The following is a 21,840-nucleotide window of genomic DNA, read 5'->3' on the forward strand; positions in this document are numbered from 1 at the left end:
TGTCTTCAGTAAGGTCAGTACTATCTTAAGTCTCCGGGAAGGTCAGTACTATCTTCCTTGTCTTCAGTAAGGTCAGTACTATCTTAAGTCTTCAGTAAGGTCAGTACTATCTTAAGTCTCCAGGAAGGTCAGTACTATCTTCCTTGTCTTCAGTAAGGTCAGTACTATCTTAAGTCTTCAGTAAGGTCAGTACTATCTTAAGTCTTCAGCAAGGTCAGTACTATCTTAAGTCTTCAGTAAGGTCAGTACTATCTTAAGTCTCCAGTAAGGTTAGTACTATCTTCCTTAAGTCTCCAGTAAGGTCAGTACTATCTTAAGTCTTCAGCAAGGTCAGTACTATCTTAAGTCTCCAGTAAGGTCAGTACTATCTTCCTTAAGTCTCCAGTAAGGTCAGTACTATCTTCCTTGTCTCCAGTAAGGTCAGTACTATCTTCCTTAAGTCTCCAGTAAGGTCAGTACTATCTTCCTTGTCTCCAGTAAGGTCAGTACTATCTTCCTTAAGTCTCCAGTAAGGTCAGTACTATCTTAAGTCTTCAGCAAGGTCAGTACTATCTTAAGTCTCCAGTAAGGTCAGTACTATCTTTCTCAAGTCTTCAGCAAGGTCAGTACTATCTTAAGTCTCCAGTAAGGTCAGTACTATCTTCCTTAAGTCTCCAGTAAGGTCAGTACTATCTTAAGTCTCCAGGAAGGTCAGTACTATCTTAAGTCTCCAGGAAGGTCAGTACTATCTTCCTTGTCTCCAGTAAGGTCAGTATTATCTTAAGTCTCCAGGAAGGTCAGTACTATCTTCCTTGTCTCCAGTAAGGTCAGTACTATCTTCCTTGTCTCCAGTAAGGTCAGTACTATCTTCCTTGTCTCCAGTAAGGTCAGTACTATCTTCCTTGTCTCCAGTAAGGTCAGTACTATCTTTCTCAAGTCTCCAGTAAGGTCAGTACTATCTTCCTTAAGTCTCCAGTAAGGTCAGTACTATCTTCCTTGTCTCCAGTAAGGTCAGTATTATCTTAAGTCTCCAGTAAGGTCAGTACTATCTTCCTTGTCTCCAGTAAGGTCAGTACTATCTTCCTCAAGTCTCCAGTAAGGTCACCAACCACTTGGGCTGGACGGTAGAGCGACGGTCTCGCTTCATGCAGGTCGGCGTTCAATCCCTAACCGTCTCCAAGTGATTGACCACCATTCCTTTCCCCCGTCCCATCCCAAATCCTTATCCTGACCCCTTCCCAGTGCTATATAGTCGTAATGGCCTGGCGCTTTCCCCTCAAAGGAATTGATGTTCCCATGGATGACGGCTGTTTAAAGTCATCGATGTGATTTATTGACATTTGAAGTCATATGGGTATTATCTTCAGTCCATTTTGCAATCTTAGAGCAACTGAAGAAACCCACAAGGGCCGTGACGAGGATTCGAACCTACGTCCAAGAGCATCCCAGACGCTGCCTTAAGCTACGACATGGTATAAGAATTGTAACCAGAAATTCTACCGAATTGACTTGGATTTTTTGATACATCACGCTATTGGGATTTGTGTGTGCTTACAGCAACTGTTTATACCTACACACTAACATTGGTTCATCTCCCTATTGAAGAGGTGCATCTTCTCTCTCTCCCACTGGTGGAACAGGAGGAGGAGGGTGACGGTGGGACGGTAGGAGGCGCTGTAGGGGAGGAGAAGCCCGTCCGTCTCAAGCAAGCAGCTAAGATGACCAAGTATGTGGAGTGCTGGGGCGCTGATAAACCCTTCGCCTCCCTGTCTGAGACCACCCTCGCTAAGAACATCAGACTCACGGTTAGTTTGTCTGTGTGTGTCTCTGGTTCTGTGGGTGACTGTGTCTGGTTCTGTGGGTGACTGTCTCTCTGGGTCTGTGTCTCTGGTTCGGTATGTGACTGTCTCTCTGGGTCTGTGTCTCTGGTTCTGTGGGTGACTGTCTCTCTGGGTCTGTGTCTCTGGTTCGGTGTGTGACTGTCTCTCTGGGTCTGTGTCTCTGGTTCGGTATGTGACTGTCTCTCTGGGTCTGTGTCTCTGGTTCGGTGTGTGACTGTCTCTCTGGGTCTGTGTCTCTGGTTCGGTGTGTGACTGTCTCTCTGGGTCTGTGTCTCTGGTTCGGTGTGTGACTGTCTCTCTGGGTCTGTGTCTCTGGTTCTGTGTCTCTGGTTCTGTGTCTCTGGTTCGGTGTGTGACTGTCTCTCTGGGTCTGTGTCTCTGGTTCGGTGTGTGACTGTCTCTCTGGGTCTGTGTCTCTGGTTCTGTGTCTCTGGTTCGGTGTGTGACTGTCTCTCTGGGTCTGTCTCTGGTTCGGTGTGTGACTGTCTCTCTGGGTCTGTGTCTCTGGTTCGGTGTGTGACTGTCTCTCTGGGTCTGTGTCTCTGGTTCGGTGTGTGACTGTCTCTCTGGTTCGGTGTGTGACTGTGTCTCTTTGGGTCTGTCTGCATATGTGTGTGTGTGTGTAATTCCCTAAGTGTAGTTACAGGATGAGAGCTACGCTCGTGGTGTCCCGTCTTCCCAGCACTCTTTGTCATATAACGCTTTGAAACTACTGACGGTCTTGGCCTCCATCACCTTCTCACCTAACTTGTTCCAACATTAGCAATGGAAAAATATGCCACATTTGTACTCTACAAGTCTATGAGGTGTTAAATTGGTACCCTCAGTTGACCAGACCACACACTAGAAGGTGAAGGGACGACGACGTTTCGGTCCGTCCTGGACCATTCTCAAGTCGATTCGAGAATGAATCGACTTGAGAATGGTCCAGGACGGACCGAAACGTCGTCGTCCCTTCACCTTCTAGTGCAGCCCGTCCTGCAAACAAAGATCCAAAAGTGATTCCATGCACCCGCCAAACCCCCTGTTTTTTAATGAAAACCGGTTTACACACGACTCACAACTGCTGACGTTCGAACATATCCGGAACAAGTGCTTCACTGACGAATTTTGTTCGAATCACAACGCTATAAATGCTTCACCCACGTACTACAAATACAAATAATCGCCAACAGAACCTAAACACCTAACCTAACCTATGCCTATATATACACAATATGCCAATATATTATAATATTAATTTATACTTGAGAAAATTCCCGTTTTGAATGAACATCATGTTAAAATTTATGAATGCGTCTGTGGGTTCGACCGCTGAATGTAATGGACTCGAGTCGAGGACGGGTTGTCTAGTGTGTGGTCTGGTCAACATACTTTAGCCACGTCATTGTGACTCCTCGCCTGCATTTGGTACCCTCAGCCATTTGGCAATTCATAGGCGGGGTCCAGGAGCTTGAGTTCATCTGTACAAACAACGGCTAGAACACACATAGTTTACAGGTTAATTTAAAACTCCTGGACATATTGCCGCTCTCAGTGTTCCCGCGTAAATTGACAACGGTTGTCAACTGAATACATCTTTCCGCGCCAAAATTTGAAAGTGGAATTCCAGACAGTTTTGTATTTAATACACACCCGGTATTTAATTAATATTGTTTATTTACTAATTTATATTGCAAAAATCCCTTTGTTTGCCATATTTGAAACTCGAACTTGTCTTTGCATTGCTTTTTCTGACGTAGTCTACTAATCCATTAAACACGAGACGTCATTAAATTCAAATTCAAATGTTTATTCAGGTAAAGTACATACATACATGAGGTTATACAGAAAGTGATAGATTTATAGATAGAGCTAGTACGCTAGTTAAATATTAAAGCCCCGAAATGTTGAAGTTTTCTATACAATAACCTCGATAAGTTAGGGCGGTGGTGGGGGGTTACTTGAATGCCTTTGTTTCTTGTTAGGCGAAACACCTGCATCATTTACGGAGCGACAGTGAGAAAACGGGCTAATATATCTCTCCCTTGTGAAACCTTACCCTACTATAGTTTACCCTTGGAACACGACCCGCCAATCAGTTAACAACCAGGTCCCCAATTACTGCTGGGCGACCAGAGACGAACAGTGAAAGATAGGCAACAATTAATCCTGACCAGAACTCGAACCCAGACCAAAAACTCTTCAAGTTCAGGCCGAGTGCATTACCACTGCACCACTAGACACACACACTTTCCACCAACCCGTTCTCGCACTTTCTTACAGTCAATATTGACTTATTAAATACGTGCATGTGTGACATACTAAACATACTAGTTTACCTTGAAAAGCTTCATAGAAAACACCGACCTTACCTAACCTTCTTAGTATGTTAAGATAAGCATCTTATTGCTTTGTAATTACAATTATTACTTAACCTATACCTATAATAGGTTAAGTAATAATTGTAATTACGAAGCAATAAGATGCTTATCTTAACATACTAAGAAGGTTAGGTAAGGTCGGTGTTTTCTATGAAGCTTTTCAAGGTAAACTAGTATGTTTAGTATGTCACATATGCACATATTTAATAAGTCAATATTGACTATACGAAAGTGCGAGAACGGGTTGTTTCCACACGCTCTCTAAATGTAGATTAAATAACCATTTAAAAAAAAAAGCCTCAATAATCTCCATTAAAGTCGTGGAAGTGCTGACGTTGCCACCACAATTCTTTTGTGAAAAACTGAAAATCGTGTTTTCTTATTTGTCTTCAGATCGTGGCACTGATTGAGTCCAGCCTCCTGCCGCCGGGGCCCATCCTCTTCGACTGTCGGTGAGTGGGAGAGAGATAAGTTAGGGAGGCCAGGCAAGGGAGAAGAATAGGCAAGGAGATGGAGGATAAAGGGGGGAGAGAGAGAGAGTTGTTGTTGTTGTCGTAGATTTAAGGGCGACGACAATCGTATGAATGGATAAAATGGAGAGAGAGCGAGAGAGGAGAGAGAGGAGAGGGAGGAGAGAGAGAGAGAGATAGAGATAGAGAAAAAGAGAGAAAAGAGAAAAAGAGAGAGAAAAGAGAGAGACTGAAGAGAGAGAGAGAGAGAGAGACTGAAGAGAGAGAGAGAGAGAGAGAGAGAGAGAGAAAGAGAGAGAGAAGAGAGAGAGAAGAGAGAGAGGGAGGAGAGAGAGAGGAGAGAAGAGAAAGGGCAGCAGGAAAGACAGAAGTCAGAAATAGACAAATGGTGAAGGATTTATTTTATTTATTTATATATACAAGAGTTCTTACAGTCTTGTACAGCCACTAGCACGCAGTGTGTTTCGGACAAGTCTTTAATCCTAATTTTCACATACATACACCTCCAGGAAGCAGCCCGTAGCAGCTGTCTAACTCCCAGGTACCTATTTACTGATAGGCGAACATGGGCATCAGGGTGAAAAACTCTGCCCATTTGTTTCCCCTTCAGTCGGGGATCGAACCCAGACCCTTAGGACTACGAATCCCGAGCGCTGTCCACTCAGCCATGAGGCCCCCAAATTATTTTATTTTGTGGCTCCCAAGGATATTGGCTATGTGGGGCCTGACGACTGAGTGGACAGCGCTCGGGGTTCGTAGTCCTAATCGGGTTTGATCCCCGGGGTAGGTGGAAACCGAATGGGCCGAGTTTCTTTCACTCGGATGCCCCTGTTCACCTAGCAGTAACTAGGTACCTGGGAGTTAGACAGCTGTTATAGGCTGCTTCCTGGGGGTGTGCACACATAAAAACTAGGATTAAGGACTGGCCCGAAACGCTATGCATGCTAGTGGCTGTACAATTATATAAGAACTCTTGTATGTATATTTTATATATATAAATAATAAACTAAAAATGTGAAAGGGAGAGTTATGTTGGGGGGTGGGGGGGGGGATGAAATAACTGGGCCACAAACCGCCATGAATGTTGGTTGATCATGAATCTTGTGTCAACATGTTTCCATGATTAATCAACACGTATAGTCGGTCGCTGGTACAGTGGTCGTGGTGACATTGTTGTTGGTGGAAGAACCTGGTGGCGTGCGTTGGAACCCTGAGGGATCTGATCAAATTTCTGTTATTTTTGACTCGAGTAACATTGTATTTCAGTCATATACAGTATATTACAATGAAAACTATCACTTCGTAAGCAATTGTTTTGGGAAATATTAACTATTTCACGAAAATTCTTCTTGTTGGGGACCTCTGGCTATTAGGTACGACATACATTTTTATAATAATAAAATATATACATCACAGACATACACACAAGAGGTCTTTATATTCTTGTACAGGCACCAGCACCCATAGCATTTCGGGAAAGTCCTTAATCCTAATTTTCCCCGGAATACAACCCGCCGAATCGTTTAACCACCTTCCTCATTGTCTTGAGACCAATCACTGCTGGGTGAACAGAGGCTTTGGTCAAGGATTGGCACCAAGTCAATCCTCCCTGGCCAGGATACGAACCCAGACCAAAGCAGTTGCAAAGCGCCGAGCGAGTGTCTTATCACTACGACACGGGGACTGTAAACTTATCTTGAATGTGAAGTACCCACAAACGGGATTAAGCTTTAGTTAATTTTGCATCTACTTTGCCTACATACGAATTAAAAAAAACTCACGTACATCCTATAATTACATGTGCAAACATATTAATATTTTTGCGTAGAAGAATACTATAGATAGCTGCAATTCAAGACCTCACTAGTGTAAGTAAACACATGTACATTAAAAATATATTTTTTATTCAAGAGTATAAACTTTGAATAATGTATAGTCGCCTTATAAAACATTCCCTAATAATAAAACAAATAACTTTAACAGTTTTCAACTTGTGTAGCAACACTTGACATACAGAAATACTCATTTCTAATACTGTAGAAAATATAACATTTATCTTTTCCATAAGAAATTATATACAGTACTATACAGCTGGAGTTTGTCCTAATGTCCATAGGTTACCTTACCTTGAGGTTACCTTGAGGTGCTTCCGGGGCTTAGCGTCCCCGTGGCCCAGTCGTCGACCTGGCAACCAGGAGGCCTGGTCGACGACCGGGCCGCGGGGACGCTAAGCCCCGGAAGCACCTCAAGGTAACCAAGGTAAGGTAACCTATGGACATTAGGACAAACTTCAGCTGGCTAAATAATCATCAGGACATATGTGAGGACCTATGACAAGCCCCCACCGGCTTCCTGGCCTCGTTAAGGCCACTAGTGAGATGGTGGCCCTCAGGTAATTCATAAGAAAAAAATGTCTGCATTTCTGACAGCAACTACTGAACATTTTAAATTTAAACTCAATAAAACAGTCTCAAGATCAGGGTTCCCATGCAAATTTTTGCATTCTTCTCGCTAAATTATTTAATGTTTATAACAAAAAGGCAGGAAAATGTGAACCGTGCGCACAAAGTAACGAGGATATTGTCAAATGCTAGCAAGGGAAATTACAATGCAAAAAACATGGACTTTAAATTTACAGTATAAACAAAAAATCAACAAACTGGAAGCAACATTTTGCCACAGTTTTAAAAATGAAGAAATCTAATAGTAGCCACCTGGAGGGTAAACATTCTATTTGCCAAGAGTAAGTCACAGTGTGGTTGTAAACAATTAACCCAATCAACACACATGAAAAAACAACACAAGTTGCAAACAAGGAGTAAAAGTAACGTGCTTGAAATATGTTGACCAGACCACACACTAGAAAGTGAAGGAACGACAATATTTCGGTCCGTCCTGGACCATTCTCAGGTCGATTGTGTCGACTTGAGAATAGTCCAGGACGGACCGAAACGTCGTCGTCCCTTCACTTTCTAGTGTGTGGTTTTGTCAACACAAGTTGCAACTTTATTAGGGTCCAGGATGGGCCAAAATGTTGTTGCATTCCTTTCTTTCCATACATGAAGGTTGGTTACTCGTAAATATATTACATTTTTTCCCTATTTTACAAAATGACTACAGGAACCCTATAGGTTAATAACATGTTATTAACCCTTAGACAGCTGTTATCGGCAATTTTTGATTGACAGGGTAATGCAGTTATCATATGAAGGTTACAAAAATTATTGTCTGGGTTTTACATGCATGATGCAAATATGGATATAATAGGTCTATGTGGATGCAGTGGAGTTTACTTCGACCCGTTAAGTAATCCTGCGACCATTTCATGGTACAAATGCGGTTATTGTCATGAAATTATTAGGGGAGTGCAGTCATCATATGATGATTTAAACAATTATTGGTTTACATGTGTGTGATGCAAATGTGGATATAAAAGATCTCAGTGGATGCAAATTAAGAAAAAAAAAGTGATAGAACAATCGGTGAAACATTAGAGAACAAATATGGAAGTGTCGGTAAAATCGAGCGCCAAGCGTTGACAGGTGCCAGACGCAGGCTTGCAGAGCACCTCCACTCAGTGAAACAATAAATATACACAAATTGTCCTGTTTTTTCTTAGATTTCGCATAGAAATTAATTCTATAATGAAAATATTTTTTGTTGATCTTTTTTTTTTTGTGCATGTGTATGACCATAGCTGCTGTCTAAGGGTTAAAATACACAAATTTGTTATACAAAGATCAATATTATTTAAGGCATTATTTTCCCACTGGATATCACAGAATGGATTAAGTTATAAAAGTGGGATACCACTTGTGGTTGGACATTGGAGGACCCTTAGGCTCCGAGAAAAGAATAAATGACATTCATGGGATGTCATTTTGGTCCCCAGATATATGCACTTGCATATATGACCTACATGTGGAACGCAGTTTCCTTTGAAGAAAAGAAAGATTTGGCCACAATTACACACACATGCTGGTGGTGCTTCAGACCGTTTGTGTAGAGTGAATATGTTCACTGTGTACAAAACTTATTTACTGGGATAGACAAGGACACAGGTCTTCCAAATAATGAAAACTAGAACTAGAAAACAAAGAGGAGCCAAATGTATGAAAATGCAACATGGAACATACATCAAAAAGGCATCGATGGTCAACCAGTGGAGTGAACTGGGATGCGTGCCACCTCTACACAGTTTCAAAAGCACAATAACTAGACCGCCAAGATATAAAAACATCGGGTACCAATATCTAGGAGACACGGGCCGTATGAGCCAGATTGTACTCCTCTTTGACATCGAGGTAATTCCTTATAGCCAATACCAGACCATAACAATTTAAATCAAAATTCTGATTGTTATCCAGACTCTTTCCATCATTGACCATTCTACCCCAATGGTAGAGAGATAATACAGAGCACTGCATTAGCTAGAGGTCACGTCATGGAGGTCAGTCAGTCGTCGGCCTCGTCGCATCTCGGTTACTTTAAAAGGTTCTCTCTCCAAGAGTGGGAAACCAAACCATAATTCATTGATTGCAATACACAACTTATTCTAGAATTACCAATTACAACCAAGTCTTTTAACCCATTACAGTATAGCTAAAGTGCAACAGCTTAGAAATTAATTCTGTGTTGTATTAAAAAATACATAAACAGTTTTAACCAAAGGTTGTGTATACAAAATACATCGTCAGTCGTGTGCAATAGTTTCAGAGAGAGTGTAATCACTTATCAAAATAAGAGCAGCAGTCAAAAGACGCCCGAAAGATTTACTACCAACAGCTTCTATACAATATTTTTGTTTCGGATATAAATAGGTAGTGCACTCCATTGTTTTTTAGAAACTTAATACTGTATTATAGCATAATGTTGCATCTTCATCAAGGCGGCCCTGACACTTGTAGCGTCGAGCCCTTGTCAACCCTCAGCCTGGTTCTCTACTCTCCAAAGCAAATACCATCAAACCAACCCAGCAATGCCGGCAGTATCACTTTGGCTCATCTCAAATAATCAATGAACAAGTTGTGTAATATCTGCACATCTTAACCTCGGTGTGCAATACAATACCTGTTATGAATTAACGTATGTGCCATTCACTTCCAAATTTTTTTTAATACTGTACAGAAATATATATTAATTTTCCTATCGGCCTTTACAATAATCTGGGTTTTGTACAGTGAGGTGAAAAGGTGCCATAATATTTAAATTATTTTGCAATTGTAAAGCATGAAGATTTATTTCAGAAAATCCTTAACAAAATATTGGTCTATTTAATGAAATTTGCAGTAAAGTAGCCATAATACTGTGAACATGGACAAAATCCAAGAGTAATACTGTGAACATGGACAAAATCCAAGAGTAATACTGTGAACATGGACAAAATCCAAGAGTAATACTGTGAACATGGACAAAATCCAAGAGTAATACTGTGAACACGGACAAAATCCAAGAGTAATACTGTGAACACGGACAAAATCCAAGAGTAATACTGTGAACACGGACAAAATCCAAGAGTAATACTGTGAACATGGACAAAATCCAAGAGTAATACTGTGAACACGGACAAAATCCAAGAGTAATACTGTGAACATGGACAAAATCCAAGAGTAATACTGTGAACACGGACAAAATCCAAGAGTAATACTGTGAACACGGACAAAATCCAAGAGTAATACTGTGAACACGGACAAAATCCAAGAGTAATACTGTGAACATGGACAAAATCCAAGAGTAATACTGTGAACATGGACAAAATCCAGAGTAATACTGTGAACATGGACAAAATCCAGAGTAATACTGTGAACATGGACAAAATCCAGAGTAATACTGTGAACATGGACAAAATCCAAGAGTAATACTGTGAACATGGACAAAATCCAGAGTAATACTGTGAACATGGACAAAATCCAGAGTAATACTGTGAACATGGACAAAATCCAAGAGTAATACTGTGAACACGGACAAAATTAGAGAGCAACCATCTATCCATACATGTGTCTGATGCCTTGTGCCCTCTGGGATATACCTATCCTTAAGAAGACACCCATATACACCCACCTATTTTATCCATGTCTTCAAAGAATTTGTAGCCGAAACCAACAGTCAAGGACTTCCCCGAAGGTGTCTCGCCAACGTGAGAGTAAAGTGGCTACCACTTTCGTACACCAGAAAGCAAAGTCAAGAACGGCTCTCCGCACATCTCTAGAAATGTGAAAAGCATAAAAATGGAAAAAATCAAATTAAAAACCAAAGTATTCGATGACATTTAAATGCGCTGTATCAAGAAAATGAACCAAAATTGCAATGTTGTGAAATGAAACAAAGAAAACTTCAGCCATCTCAAAACAAGAAGTGTACATGGCTATGTTGATAAGAAATGATCAAGACTCGAGATGAACACCACAGTTAGGTGAATCAGGAGTTTACAGTATGCATTTTGTGTGGAACATTGAAATATTTTTTTTGTTTATTTTGAAGCTTATTTACATTAACATAAAAAGGACGGGGAGGGCAATGAAATATTAAGTCACAGCAAGATTCAATATGAAGCAACATTAATATCGCACTGTTAGTGCAGTCTGGTGCCGAGCTCAGTGGGAAAACTTTTCAGTTTATAAATACAGTAGAAAAAAAAAAAATGTAAGAGGCAATCACAATAAAATAAAACATAAGCTGGACAATATAAACTGTCATCCACACTCTCCGTGGAAGTAAACATTCCAGCCACCTGGGATCCAGGAGACTTGCCCCCACGGAATCCACAGTTCAAGTCTCCTACAGCCCAGGTAAATGGAGCCGAACGTTATGTTCAACAGTGTCCCGAATGTCTTGTGAGGAAGAGACCCGAATGCACCAAGATGCACGAGAAAGGCTCCAGAGTTGCCAATAACACACAGGGAAAGATTACGCCGGGCACAAAGTGCATTACGAGGACGGCTGCCATGATGGCCGCCATGAGTACAGCTGCCATGATGGCCGCCATGAGTACAGCTGCCATGATGGCTGCCACGTGTCGGTAATGGCTTAACATTAGGTACACCCAATGGCATCACATTTAATTAAAAGTGCTTATCTCCTTTGATTTTTTTTTTGGTTATCAAACGTGTAAATAACAAATTTTAGCAAAATGGTTCAACATAGGCCTATATGTAAAACCAAATTGAGAGAAAAGAACTGTCTGTGGTGCGTTTCTCTCATTGTGTATTAAAACTATAGTGAAATATAATGAAATAGTCTGCAACCAGGAGGCCTGGTCGACGACCGGGCCGCAGGGACACTAAGCCCCGGAAGCACCTCAAGGTAAATACAGAAACTAGTGTTCCATTAGTTTTTAAAGTAGCAGACCATAATGACATATACAAAGGAACTTTTGGCAACCAGAAACAATTTGAATACACCGAGGTGGCAGCTTGATATTTGTGTAGAGAGACTGCCAGAAATCACAACCAATAATCTTGTAATTGGTGCCCAAGACCAGTCCACATCTACATTATTGCAACAGTCCCATGTATAGTACAGTACTGAAGTTCTATCACATTTTGTCCATTTGAATAACAAACAAGAGTAACAGTAGATGCACTAAGTACATTAGTTTAGAGCACTGTCAACTTATTTATCTTGGGAACTAGATTTAAGGTGGTGGTTATGATGGAGGAGAAGGGACAAAAATAACCAAGGTACCGTACGTAAACATGCATCCGAACACATTCACAAAACCAAATGTTTTCTCGGATACGTTTGCATTTCTTTCTTTCCAGCACAAACCTCCTGCCTCGTACCTTAGTTCTGTACAATCTCGTATCCTAGAATTAATCATCACTTTGCATGGCCAAACCACACTTAAAATGTTTTTTTGTACAGTACATTGCACTGAAAGTCTACTTTAATTTAGCAGCCATTCCTTTCTATACACCGTATGCAGTCAGTCCGTTCCAACTGCACCCACCAACATTCTGAACACGCCAATAAATACATTAATAGCAATAATAAAAACCACAATAGAGAAACACATCTTTCTCCTGGTGGTCTCCTGGCTGCGGTCACTTTCTGTTACAATCTGTTGGTGCTCGATCACTTGACTGGTGCTCGGGCTCGAAAGAGTCCTTGTTGAAGAGTTCTCCAGCAGCTCAATTGTGTAGATTTGTGGAGAAAATGTATGAGCTCCACTTTGAGGAGGAGAAGGCAATGGCTCTGCTATTGCAGCCTGTGGCTGAAGATGATTTTGAAGTAGACTGCAGTTATAACAAGGAAGGCCTGAATAGCCACAGCCAGGTTGACAGTGGGGACCTGCCGGAGGAATGTGGATATGCGACACGTGATCCGAGTCCAAACGTTTTTCACACCGAGTCTGCTTGTGGCACTCGCACTGGCAACCTGAAACAGAATTTGGGCCTTGCTGGCAGTTGGTAACAGTGTCGTCATCAGTCACATCGGAAATCATCCCACACTGTACGCATACATCTTTACATGGATATGCTGGTGGTGGTCGGTCACTGCTAGTGCCATGGATCATGGCAACATTTGCACCACTTGTCTGATTGGTGGAATTTCCTCCCCTATTACTTGTACTAGATCCTCTTATGCTAGTGCTCGTGGTTTGTGTGTCCTCAGGGCGGTTGGCAGTAGTCGCCAAGCTCAACGGTGGAGATCCACTCATCCTCATAATGCCACCTTTTCTGGTGAAAGATAAGTTGATTTTCAGTATTGCATATTAATATGATGAACAGTATCCATTGGTACAACAATAAGTTAGGAGACAATCATTAACCAATTTCCTTCTTTAATATGAGTGGGGCAAGTAATATAGTAAATGAAGGCTACTGCTTCTAAATATTAACATTAAAATTATCCCTAATTCATTCATTATATAATTCTTGAATTCAACATTTAACATCAAGGATAAATGAGAACCAACATTCCAGCAGTCATCTGTAGCAGCAACCCAATGCTTAACAAGAAGCTCTAGCTAACTGATAGACATATGTATGGAAGATACTTGAAGACCAGGTCCCAAATTTGCACAGTAGAATAACAACATACTGGAGCAAAAGGTACAGAAGGAAATGCAGAATAGAACCAGTGAAAAGTAGAGGTGCCATAGGCACAATCAGAGAACACTGTCTGAACATCAGAGGTCCACAGCAGTTCGACACCCTCCCAGCAAGCATTAGAAATATTGCCAGAATGAAAGTGGATGTACTGTATTAAAAAGGCACTTGGACAGGTTCTTGTAAGAGGTGCCAGATCAACCAGGCTATAATGGATATGTGGGCCTGTAGGCCGCTCCAAGCAACAGCCTGTTGGATCAAGTTATCACAAGTCGAGGGGCCGGGCTCGGGGAGCAGAAGAACTCCCAAAACCCTCTCCAGGTATGCTTCAGGTAAGCTAATGCTAAAACTGAGCTGTACCGCAATAATTGTTTAAAAACAAAATCACAACTACGTACAGTACTATGTATGTACTGTACCAATAACAGTAGTTCATTACTGTCTTGGATTTTTTTTGTATGGAAAAATACACAATAGAATCACACACACAGAGATCACAATAATGTAATGCATCAAATGAACAAATCCATAAGGGCCGTGACGAGGATTCGTCGGACGCAGGTTCGAATCCTCGTCACGGCCCTTGTGGATTTGTACACAATAGAATGTTCAAAAAGGTTTTTTAAACCCAGTGCTTGGACCTGGTACATGTTGCTATCTGCCAGCAACAGAAAATGTGAACCGAAATGGGTACCACCCAAGATGCCAAAAATGCCAACCACTTCCCTTTAGGATAATTCTATTTCTATGCTCATTTTAGCACAAGGTACTATTGGAAAGAAGCAACCTAATAACAGTGAAATCTCTTAAGCATGGAGATTTGAACACCGTTTACCAATAAGTTATGCAACACTGTAGCCTGGAGCTAGCTACAGTGTTGGTGATCGGTTACACACTACAGCACAATGAATTACATTATCCATCTTCTTGAGGTTATCTTGAGGTGATTTCCGGGCTTAGCGTCCCCGCGGCCCGGTCCTCGACCAGGCCTCCTTTTTGTTACACACCCCCAGGAAGCAGCCCGTAGCAGCTGTAACTCCCATGGTATCTATTTACTGCTATGTAACAGGGGCATCAGGGTGAAAGAAAATGTTTGCCCATTTGTCTCCGCCTCCACTGGGAAACGAACCCGGAACCTCAGGACTACGAATCCGAAGTGCTGTCCACCCAGCTGTGAGGCGCCCGATGGGGGAAAAAAAAATACTTCAGAGGCCAGTTCAAACGGCAGAATTTTAACAGCATGACATATTACTGCATATTTCTGCCTCTTATCACGATCAGCTTGTGCTACAAAAAGTGAATATTTTTTGTTCATGTATACTGGTAATTATTTATAAGCACATTTATATACTGTATGTTTTAATTCATTGCATCATGGGACAGGCAGCCAGTCTATATATGCATGATATGCTTATATTGAGGTCCATTCCCACCCCCCAAGTTAACTCCTGGGGTACCTATTTACCAATAGGTGAACAGATGCATTAGGTCATAGGAAACGTACAGAACTATTTCTGTCCCGCCTCGGATTTTAATTTGGAATTTCTGATTGCGAGTGAATTTCTGATTGCGAGTCAAGATAAATAGAGGTTATATGTGTCTAAATACTGTATACATCACTAGCTATAAGAAAAGTTCCAAAAATTGTGCAATACAGTAGCAAATAGGATGACAATGGCTGGCAAGCCTTATTTTTTCATATTTCAAAATTCTAGACTTAGGAGGGAAACCAGACATAAGAGATACTGTGGAAAGTGTTTTTTATCTCAATAAAGTTGAGCAATACAGTAAAAATGATTAAGTTTATACAAAAATTAGGACAAATAATTCAAAATAGAGGTGCACTGATGTATCTAAATTTTCTGCCGATACCACTTTTTTTTTTTTTTGGCAACAATTGGATACAGCTGTGATAAGCTATTCTCTCATGCTTATACAACAAAGAACGATAAAGTTAAGCCTAAGACCAAGCATCAGCAATATAAAATATACCAAAGTAACTTTTTTTTAAACTACATAAAGCTGTGATATTTAACGATAATTCATTGTGTCGGGAGACTGGCAGCCAAGTTCAAGTATATTTATCGAGACAAGCAAGAAATACATCTCTAAGGGACAGAGTAGCTTAGGCTATTTCAACCCCCCCCCACCCCACCCCACTGGCAGCCAGTTTGTACATACAGTACATGTTTGGCTTATATCTAGGTCATGCCCCCATCCCGGGATCGAATTACTAACTCTCCCTAAGATGCAACCCCACAACACCCTGACTAACTCTTAGGTACTTATTTACTGCTAGGTGAACAGGTGCCTTAGGTGATAGGAAATGTGGCCAACCATTAATGTCCCGCCCGGGATTCAAACCCGGAATTCTCGGTGGCGAGTCGAGAACGAACCCGACTGTACTACCGAGACCGTTGATATCATATGACCTGTTGTCACAGACAGGAAGCTTGTATCTGGTTCCGAACCGAGAATGAAGACCACTGTGCTACATAACCCAAAGGGGGGACAAATTTAGGACGTTAAAGCTATCCTATCAGCATAGTAACTCCCACTGTAAGGGACAAAGCCTGTATATGTATCCTTCAGGCTTGCATCGACATCCCCCACCCACCCACAAGGTCGACCTACTGACCTTAACCACGATGCATTCCCCACAACAGTTGCCTAACCCCCAGCTATGTATTTAGTGCTAGGTGAACAGCGGCATAACGTGAAAGGAAACTTGCACAACCATTTCCGTCATGCTCGGGAATCGAACCCTGGTGTCCCAATTGCCAGTCAGGAATGACGTCCCATGTCCCAATTATTTACATGTCCTCCGGGCTAAGAACCAGAACGTTTTAGGGAGTTCTAAGCCCACCAGACATGTGTCTCAGCTTGATGCTTCTTTACACTTTAAAGGTAAACTGGTTAGCTCATTTGTGAAGTTTTCTGGCAAGAAGTAAGAAGTATTTTGTGCTTTCCAAGATGTTCTAAGAGCATCTACAGGTATTTGCCAAATGTTCTATCAGCATGTATTAACAAAATGTTCAAAGAGGATGCATTCCCAAATGTTCTAAAAGCATGCATTAACAGAATGTTCTGTAATAACACAATGTTCTAAGAATACGTATCAACAAAAATGCTCCAGGAACACGTATCACCAAAAATGCTCCAGGAACACGTATCACCAAAAATGCTCCAGGAACACGTATCAACAAAAATGCTCCAGGAACACGTATCAACAAAAATGCTCCAGGAACATGTATCAACAAAAATGCTCCAGGAACACGTATCAACAAAAATGCCCCAGGAACACGTATTAACAAAATGCCCCAGGAACAAGTATCAACAAAATGCTCCAGGAACACGTATCAAAAATGCTCCAGGAACACGTATCACCAAAAATGCTCCAGGAACACGTATCAACAAAAATGCTCCAGGAACACGTATCAACAAAAATGCTCCAGGAACACGTATCAACAAAATGTTCCAGGAGCACGTATCAACAAAATGCTCCAGGAGCATCTAAGAGACCACGTGGGTTTGTTTACATCTAGTTGCCGGGAAGCGTTTGTTTACATTGTGACGTCACAAACCAAAACATTGCCTCCAAAGTGGGCGAAAAAAAGCCAATAATCGCTACAAATCCACTTTTGGGGGGCGATTCGCCCCCTCCCCCATATACCGGAGCCCTCTCGCCCCCCTTACAGTGGGTTATAGGGGGTTATAACGTGGGTTGTGGCTTGTAAATAGGATTACAAGTACAAGGAGGCTCCAGTATATACCTTGTAGCTTTGAGTTGGTTACTGAATGTCCGCTCGCTTGACGTGTTCCTATACACACTCCTGTGGACACTGAGTGGATGATATAGGACACTGAGGGGATGATATAGGACACCGAGAGGATGATATAGGAGCTGGGACGAGGTCTGTCACACACACGCACATCTGCTCCGTCCCGCTAGACCCGTCTACTGAAGCTCCCGTCTCTAGCAGGGTTGCCAGATCCAAAATGCTAAAAGTAGCGAACTGACGGTCTGAAAGTAGCGGATTTGTATCAAGAGTAGCCCAATTTTTTCTATTATATATATATATATATATATATATATATATATATATATATATATATATATATATATATATATATATATATATATATATATATATATATATATATATATATATATATATTCCTAGTTGATTCCTAGGATCAACGTCCCCAGGGGGCCCGGTCTCTGACCAGGCCTCGTGCAGTAAGTAGTCTAGTCAATCAGGCTGTTGGACGCGGCTGTGATTTGTACACATTACATTATAAAAGCATAAACATAAAACATAAATAATCATTGACTTTCTTAACATTAATAGCCCAACTTGCTTTTAAATTAGCCCAAAAAAGTCGCAAATAGCTAAATTTGGGAGCGCAAAGCTCTCAAAAGTAGCCCAATTCGCTACTTGTAGCCCAAGCTGGTAACCCTGCCCGTGTGATCCGTCGCCTCTGACCATCAAAGAAAACGTGTATCGCGTCCATTAAGAGAAAACGTATTTCAATATACTTTAAATATTTAAGTATCTGGGGCGAGATTCACGAAGCAGTTACGGAGACACGAACCTGTCCATCTTTTCTCAATCTTTGGCGGCCTTGTTTACAATTATTAAGCAGTTAATGAGCTCCGAAGCACCAGGAGGCTGTTTATAACAATAACAACAGTTGATTGGCAAGTTTTTATGCTTGTAAACTGTTTAATAAATGTAACCAAAGCCGTCAAAGATTCCGCCAAAGCCGCCAAAGATACACATCTTTAACCTGTTGACCAGACCACACACTAGAAATTGAAGGGACGACGACGTTTCGGTCCGTCCTGGACCATTCTCAAGTCAATCGACTTGAGAATGGTCCAGGACGGACCGAAACGTCGTCGTCCCTTCAATTTCTATTGTGTGGTCTGGTCAACATACTTCAGCCACGTTATTGTGACTCATCGCCTGCACATCTTTAACCTCTTGTGCCATCCCAATAAGTCCCATATACGACGGAATCCACCAATCCAAAAACCTTCCTACTAAGACACTGACACAACTAACAAGTGGACAAGCCAACGAGACCTCCGACTTAGCTGACCGTTATACGTCAGTAAATTGATTTGAATTCGAATTTGAATTTGAACGGCTAACGGTCCTTGCAGATGGCGCCGGAGGGACTGGTGGGGCTGTGGGCGGGAAATGGAGTACCGGCGCCGCCCACACCAGCACCATCACCACGCCCTCGTCTGCGCCTCCACACTCACCCTGTTGGTGGCTGCTCTCGTCCTAGTCGCTCTCCCCCCACGGTGAGTCCCCCCACAATGAGTCCCACGGTGAGTCCCACGGCGTCATACCCACGGTGAGTAATGACCTTTGGGTAAGTGGTAATCAAATTGATGGTAGTTTGTGGAGTTTGGCATTGATGCCTGTGGCAACATTTATTTGCAAGTGGGTGCATGTAGCTATGGCAACAGTTATGGCAACTGTTATGGCAACTGTTATGGCAACAACTATGGCAACTTTCATGGCAACAGCTATGGCAATATTTATGGCAACACCTATGGCAACATTTATGGCAACTTTATGGCAACACCTATGGCAACAACTAACCCCCCTTAACCCGCAGGAGATGGTGGTTGTGGTGGTACCTGGCCGCTGGTGTGGGGGTGGTGGTGGCCATGGCGGCGTGGGCGTGGTGGTGTGGGCGGCAGGTGGTGACGTACCGGTGGGCGGCCAGGGTAGTGACCTCTGCGGGCGTGGTGGGCGTGTGTGTCCTCCTCTCCATGACCTGGGTGGTGAGTTGCCCCCGCCACGAGGAAAGATCTACAGGTTTCGTAGTGGTGAACCTCAGTAAAGCCTCAATAAATGGCCCAGATTTGGTATATATGGATTTTCCCCCATGTCAAAATCTCTTATAACTGAGTAATATTATATTGTATTTATTGCATAATCTTTACTTCTGGAGACCTCTGGCAGGGTACCTCTGGCAGGGGTACCTCTGGCAGAGGTACCTCTGGGAGGGGTACCTCTGGCAGGGTACCTCTGGGAGGGGTATCTCTGGCAGGGGTATCTCTGGCAGGGGTACCTCTGGCAGGGGTACCTCTGGCAGGGGTACCTGTGACAGGGATACCTCTGGCAAGGGTACCTCTGGCAGGGGTACCTGTGGCAAGGGTACAGTACCTGGAGACCTCTTTCAGTGGTACAGTTCCACCATTCCCACAGGTGGTACCGGGCGTGGTGAGGCAGGAGGGTACGGGGGACCTGCAGATGGTACCGGACACTCCGCCTGCCACAGCGACGGTACGTCCAGCTGTTGCCATACTGGTTCAAGACGTCAACATGACGCTACCTATCCTCACTCTGCCTCTCCAGTCTCCCCCACACGATGCCGAGGTACAGTGATGGTACACTGGTGGTACAGTGATGATACAGTGATGATACAGTGATGGTACAGTGATGATACAGTGATGGTACACTGGCGGTACAGTGATACACTCGTGGTACACTCGAGGTACACCTTAAACACACTGAACACTCATCCATGTCTCCTCATAGAGGGTGAAATAACCACTAATGTGTCTCTCAGCAGCTGTGGGCGTGGGCGAGCCTGGTGTCTGTGGGCGTGGTGGCTGTGTTCCCTCGCGTGGGCGCCTGCACCAAGATGGTGGTGATGGTGGGCGTGACAGCCGCCCACGCTACCGTCCTTCTCCTGCACCAACACAATATTCTCCTCCACTTTCTCTCCAATAACTTCCACAGGTAAATCCCCTCCACCGTACCTTATGTGTCGGTACACACCCCCAGTGTCACGTGGGAGGTACACCCCAGTGTCACATGGCTGGTACACACCCCAGTAACACGTAGGTAACGCTACCTATAACCTATAATCTTCCTATAACCACATTGGATCCGAAATAATTCCCCGTCGTTTCTTGCAGCTTGCCGGGCGTGGCTTGGTGGATGGTGGTGGGCGTGCAGGTGGCAGCACTGGTGGGCGTACTGGGCGTGCTGGGGCGGCAGAGCGAGGCGCGCGCCCGCACACACTACACATGGGCGTCGCGAGTGGCCGTAGAGCAAGAGGAAGTAGAGAGAATGAGAGGCATTAACAAGGGTTTACTGGAGAACATGCTGCCATCTTACTTGGCTCATCGCTTCCTTGTCTCTTCAAACACCCCACAGGTGCGTCCCTTAGGGTCACTGTGGGACCTGAGACACCCGATGGCCGGGTCCTGGGGTCGCTGTGGGACCTGAAACACCCGATGGCCGGGTCCTGGGGTAGCTGTGGGACCTGAGACACCCGATGGCCGGGTCCTGGGGTCGCTGTGGGACCTAAAACAGCCGATGGCCTGGCCCTAGGGTCGCTGTGGGACCTGAAACACCCGATGGCCGGGTCCTGGGGTCGCTGTGGGACCTGAGACACCCGATGGCCGGGTCCTGGGGTCGCTGTGGGACCTAAAACAGCCGATGGCCGGGCCCTAGGGTCGCTGTGGGACCTGAAACACCCAATGGCCGGGTCCTGGGGTCGCTGTGGGACCTGAAACACCCGATGGCCGGGTCCTGGGGTCGTTGTGGGACCTAAAACACCCAATGGCCGGGTCCTGGGGGTCGCTGCGGGACCCGAAACACCCGATGGCCGGGTCCTGGGGTCGCTGTGGGACCTAAAACACCCGATGGCCGGGTCCTGGGGTCGCTGTGGGACCTAAGACCCAATATCGGTCCTCAAACTCCCACAGATCTATCTCTAGACTAGCTAAGGGTCCTCCAGAACCTCTACAGTTTCAACTCTCATATATATATTCCAAGAACGTAATCTTAGTTTCACACAGAGCTGCTACTCAGCTGATGACTGACACTAATTATCTCCTCATTCACAGACCAGTAGGAGAGTAGAGAGCTCTCTCCCACAGCTCTCTCTCTCCCTCTCCCTCTCTCTCACTCGTCTCTCTCTCTCCCTCTACAGGAACTGTACCACGAACGGTACACCAGCGTAGGAGTAATGTTCGCTTCCATCCCCAACTACAAGGAGTTTTACGACGAGACGGATGTCAACAAACAGGGCCTCGAGTGCCTTCGCCTGCTTAACGAGATCATCTGCGACTACGACATGGTGCGTTAGTTTGGCCCTTCTC

General features: G+C 43.6%; 2 protein-coding genes across 2 annotated transcripts in view; one reads left to right on the top strand and one right to left on the bottom strand.

Annotated features, from left to right (window-relative positions):
• The window catches only part of LOC123770600 (adenylate cyclase type 2), a 41,855-nt gene that overhangs the window by 10,219 nt on the left and 9,796 nt on the right, over positions 1–21,840 (top strand). Inside the window, exons 6-13 of the mRNA XM_069301749.1 lie at positions 1,620–1,784; positions 4,577–4,635; positions 18,874–19,017; positions 19,338–19,506; positions 19,934–20,104; positions 20,301–20,470; positions 20,650–20,890; positions 21,672–21,818. Coding sequence (XP_069157850.1) covers positions 1,620–1,784; positions 4,577–4,635; positions 18,874–19,017; positions 19,338–19,506; positions 19,934–20,104; positions 20,301–20,470; positions 20,650–20,890; positions 21,672–21,818 — 1,266 coding nt within the window. The remainder of the gene's footprint in view (positions 1–1,619; positions 1,785–4,576; positions 4,636–18,873; positions 19,018–19,337; positions 19,507–19,933; positions 20,105–20,300; positions 20,471–20,649; positions 20,891–21,671; positions 21,819–21,840) is intronic.
• On the bottom strand, positions 11,773–17,680 carry LOC123770499 (uncharacterized). Its single transcript, XM_045762432.2, has 2 exons — positions 17,477–17,680; positions 11,773–13,331 (listed from the first exon to the last, which is right to left on the bottom strand). The coding sequence occupies exon 2, from the start codon at positions 13,316–13,318 to the stop codon at positions 12,578–12,580; it is 741 nt and encodes a 246-aa protein (XP_045618388.1). The 5' UTR covers positions 13,319–13,331; positions 17,477–17,680; the 3' UTR covers positions 11,773–12,577.

Source organism: Procambarus clarkii, chromosome 46 (genome assembly GCF_040958095.1).
Source record: "Procambarus clarkii isolate CNS0578487 chromosome 46, FALCON_Pclarkii_2.0, whole genome shotgun sequence".
Taxonomy (NCBI): domain Eukaryota; kingdom Metazoa; phylum Arthropoda; class Malacostraca; order Decapoda; family Cambaridae; genus Procambarus; species Procambarus clarkii.

Excerpts from the sequence above, each read along its gene's own strand:
- LOC123770499 (XM_045762432.2), bottom strand. The coding sequence starts at position 13,318 with ATGAGGATGAGTGGATCTCCACCGTTGAGCTTGGCGACTACTGCCAAC.